The 4,258-nt window shown below is 43.7% G+C and overlaps 1 protein-coding gene across 1 annotated transcript in view; it reads left to right on the forward strand.

The window, feature by feature from the left end:
* Window positions 1–4,258, forward strand: part of MCF2 (MCF.2 cell line derived transforming sequence) — a 101,986-nt gene that overhangs the window by 88,773 nt on the left and 8,955 nt on the right. Inside the window, exon 34 of the mRNA XM_077773891.1 lies at window positions 2,032–2,141. Coding sequence (XP_077630017.1) covers window positions 2,032–2,141 — 110 coding nt within the window. The remainder of the gene's footprint in view (window positions 1–2,031; window positions 2,142–4,258) is intronic.

Consider the following 4,258-nt stretch of genomic DNA (forward strand, 5'->3'; position numbering starts at 1 on the left):
CATAAGGCCCTTTTGTTTTCCATGAGAAAGAGAACTGTTGGGCTCTGCAGCCTGGGGTGCCTGGCCAGGTAGCATCAGCATCATGTGGGAACTTTCAAGGAAGACATTCTCTGCATCTGCCCCAGGCCTTCTGAGTCAGAAACTCTGGGAGTGAGACCTGGCCATTTGTGGTTTAACATGTTTTCCATGTGGTTCTTTTTTTTTTTTTTTTAATTTTTTAATGTTTATTTTTGAGAGAGAGAGACAGAGCGTGAGCAGGGGAGGGGCAGAGAGAGAGGGAGACACAGAATCTGAAGCAGACTCCAGGCTCTGAGCTGTCAGCACAGAGCCCGACGTGGGGCTCGAACCCATGAACCCTGAGATCATGATCTGAGCTGAAGTCAGATGCTTAACCATCTGAGCCACCCAGATGCCCCCACCATGTGATTCTTTCCGATGTGTGCTCAAGTATGGGAGCCTCTACTACACAGTACAGAGATGAAGAAAACATATCCTGGCTTCAAGGAAGGCACACATCACTTACCATAGCTGTAATAAATGGAGAAGAGTCATTTACATAGAATTTTTTTTTTTAAATTAATGTCATTTAAGCTGATTTCAAACAAGCTGTTTGATTCAACAAATACAACACAGGCCATGTGGCAGGAACCGTGCAAAGCTTTGGGCATGCAGTCTACGTAAGATCCATGCAGTTGCAGAGCGCCTGGGTGGCTCAGTCGGTTAAGCCTCCGACTCCTGATCTCAGCTCAGGTCTTGATCTCAGGGGCGTGAGTTCAAGCCCCGTGTTGGGCCCTGCACTNGACTTTTCTAGAGAAATGCTTAACAGAAATGCTTAACAGATGTCTGATACTTGATACTAAAATATGACGGTCCTCAGTCCGGAGGAGTTTTCTACTAGTTGAAGAGAAGCAAGCGATGACAACCTTGTTCAACTGAAAGTCCCTTCCCTCAGGTCTTCAATGCGNAGAGAGATGAGGAAACCAAGTGAGAGAAATTCCACCAGACTTTTCCAAGATAACATGAACAGTTTAGTGTGGCCAAGATGACATTCTGTTAGTTCTCTGCCTGTATTAGATTGCTTAATCTGTATCAATTCAGTTTATTTTTATTTTATTTTTAAATGTTTTTATTTATTTTATTAATTTTTTTGAGAGAGAGTAAGAGCCAGGGAGGGGCAGAAAGGGAGTGGGGGGGGCAGGACAGAGGATCAGAAGTGGGCTCTATGCTATCAGTACAGAGCCCGATGTGGGGCTCAAACTCACCACGAGATCATGACCTGAGCTGAAGTTGGATGCTTAACCAACTGAGTCACCCAGGTGCCCCTTTAATTTTTTTTAATGTTTATTTATTTTTGAGAGAGAAAGAGATAGGGCATGAGCAGGGGAGGGGCAGAGAGGAGACACAGAATTCCAAGCAGGTTCCAGGCTCTGAGCTGTCAGCACAGAGCCTGACGCGGGGCTTGAATTCATGAACCACAAAATCATGACCTGAGCTGAAGTCTGGTGATTAACTGACTGAACCACCCAAGTGCCCCTAATATATTTTATGAATTAAGCACCTCTTACACACAGGGCTCTTATGCATATACAATGTATAACCCATGGTCTGTGCCTAATAAGGAGTAAGACAGGTCAAAGATAACAATATTATTAGTTAAGATTTTGTAAGTGCTATTTGAGTAGGACCAATAGAAATTCCATAGGAAAAAACTTCAGAAGGGATTATATTCTATAAGAAAGGGTCAATATTCTCTGGAATGTGATTTAACTTATTATTTTTAATAACTCTCCTGCCAACTCCAACTTGAAACCATCCTAAGAAGTAAAAGAAGTATATGACATTCCAGGCCCTTTCTGAAATATCAAAAATCCTAGAATAGTACAGTGTGATTGGAGGCTTTATTATATAAAGATACTATTCTGGGCCACTGAAGGTTACCACCTTGATGATTACAGTCAGTTTTACATCACTCCCTGTGGTAGACCGGCACCATTAAGGAACTGCCCCCCCAACTCTGTGTTTTTCTTCTAGTTTGGACCCAGATGTCATCACCTGCAGAAATTTCTGAAGACCTTGACGAGTGGTCAAGCAACTATTTCTATTCTTATGGTGACAATGAAGAGGAAGAAAGGCCCCTCATGGTCAGTAATGCCATATTCAAGTAAATACATAAAAACGGTTGGGGCAGTTTTACCGATGCAGTAGGGAGGCGCATGGGGGCATTCTTCTGTCCATATCCTCATATCCTTGAGGCCATTAGGTGTGTGTCATGGCTGGAAGATTGGAAACGAGTCTTATCATGAACATTCAGTACTAAGCACTTCTCTCTGTAAGTACAATTGGTTTGAGCTATACATGGCGCTCCTTGTGAAGTTGATGGGACATCTGGTGCATCATTGTGAGTCTTTGTACATCAGTCGGTTTTATCTTTTGTTGAACTTCACCACTGTCTTCAATCTCAGCAGCAGAGACAAAATCAGAGAACACTGGAGAGTCAAATCTACTTTAATGATCAGTTGAGATTCTAGATCAGAAAACCTAGGGAATAAATGTTACATGTATGAAACGATTCGATAACGTCTGGGGAATATATTTTAGTGGGTTGCCAAAACATGTGTTAATGATGCCGAATCAGCATAACGGAGCCAGGGAACACCCCATAAAACTAAAGAGTTTGCTTTAGAGTAAAAGTAACTTCTAGAAGAAATAGTGTGTGGTGTGGTTAGGCTCCTAGCAGAGTGTTAGGAGAGGGGCCGTTAGGACTGCTTAGGGTTAGATCTACGGTTTTCTGAAGTCAGCAGCTTGGAGCGTGGGAGTGCTGCTGGGTAGTGGACCCCTCCTTGGCGTCCTTCAGGGGAGCAAATGCAATTCGGCCATTCTGATGTTGGCATAAGGGAGTGATGGCATGGATAATCACAGAGATGCGTAGCCTTGACCCTGGAATGGTTTCTTTAAAAAAGTAACAGAATTAGGGGCACCTGGGTGGCCTAGTCGATGAGGCCTCTGACTTCAGCCTCGGTCATGATCTCGTTTGTGGGTTCGGGCCCTGCATTGGGCTCTCTGCTGTCAGCGCAGAGCCCGCTTCGGATCCTCTGTCTCCCTTTCTCTCTGCCCTGCACTTGCTTTCTCTCTCTCTCTCTGTCTCTGTCAAAAATAAATAAACATTTAAAAAAGTAACAGAATCTTCTTCCTCTGAATGAAATAGTGACCACGATACATATTTGGATGGTAGATTCCTTAATTAAATGCTGAGGACGGGAGAGAGAGTTGTTCACATGTGAGCAAAAATCCAGGGGAAGCCAGTTTGGGATTAAATGTTTTCTGCAGATGCTCCGTGAAGGGCTTATCAGGAACTACCAAGGTGTTGAGTAAGCATTTTCCCAGCTATGGTGTTGGAAGCGAAGCACATAGGCAGAGTTGATTACTCCTTTCGTTGCAGGGGGCAGGAATGGAGAAAACCCCATAAGCACTCTCTTCTCACAGTCATTATCTAAGTTGTGCTACTTAGGAGAAAATACGAGAGAGCGATGCAGTGTGTTCTATATACACCACTACAACCACCCCTCCAAATACCCCCACAACCAAAAAGCAAAACGGGTTGCAGTGAGCCACTCCACTAGCCTGATGAAAAGTACTGCTTGAAAGATGTTTGGCCCAAGTGATGTGGATGTTGTTTTCAGGTTCATGCCTAGGCTTGCGCAAAGAATTGATACCATATAATTCTTTCATTTAGAAGATTTTTAGTTATGGCACTCTTTTTAAATGCCCGTCTTCAATGGGTAAGATACTGTGCTGGAAAAATCCTTATCTCAGGACACCTTTGGACTTGGGGTGCCTGGCTCGCTCCGACGGTGCAGCACGCGACTCTTGATCTTGGGGTTGTGAGGTCAAGCCCCTCGTTGGATGTAGAGATTACTTGAAGATGAAATCTTGTTTTCCTTTTAAGTTTGTTTGTTTATTTGTTTGTTTATTTATTTATTTTTGAGAGCGCAAGCACGAGCCGGGGGAGGAGCAGAGAGAGAGAGGAGAGACAGAATCCCAAGCAGGCTCTGCACTGATGCGAGTCTCGATGCCATCAACCACGAGATCATGACCTGAGCTGAAATCAAGAGTCGGGCGCTTAACTGACTGAGCCACCCAGGCACCCCAAGATTACTTAAAAATAAAATCTTAAAGAATACTTTTGGATTTGAAAATTATTTCTTCTCTCTCTACTTTGTAGTGAAGTGCAATCAGTGGGGCTTAAATAATTTAGCTT

Source organism: Crocuta crocuta, unplaced genomic scaffold (assembly GCF_008692635.1).
Source record: "Crocuta crocuta isolate KB4526 unplaced genomic scaffold, BGI_CrCroc_1.0 scaffold241, whole genome shotgun sequence".
NCBI lineage: Eukaryota > Metazoa > Chordata > Mammalia > Carnivora > Hyaenidae > Crocuta > Crocuta crocuta.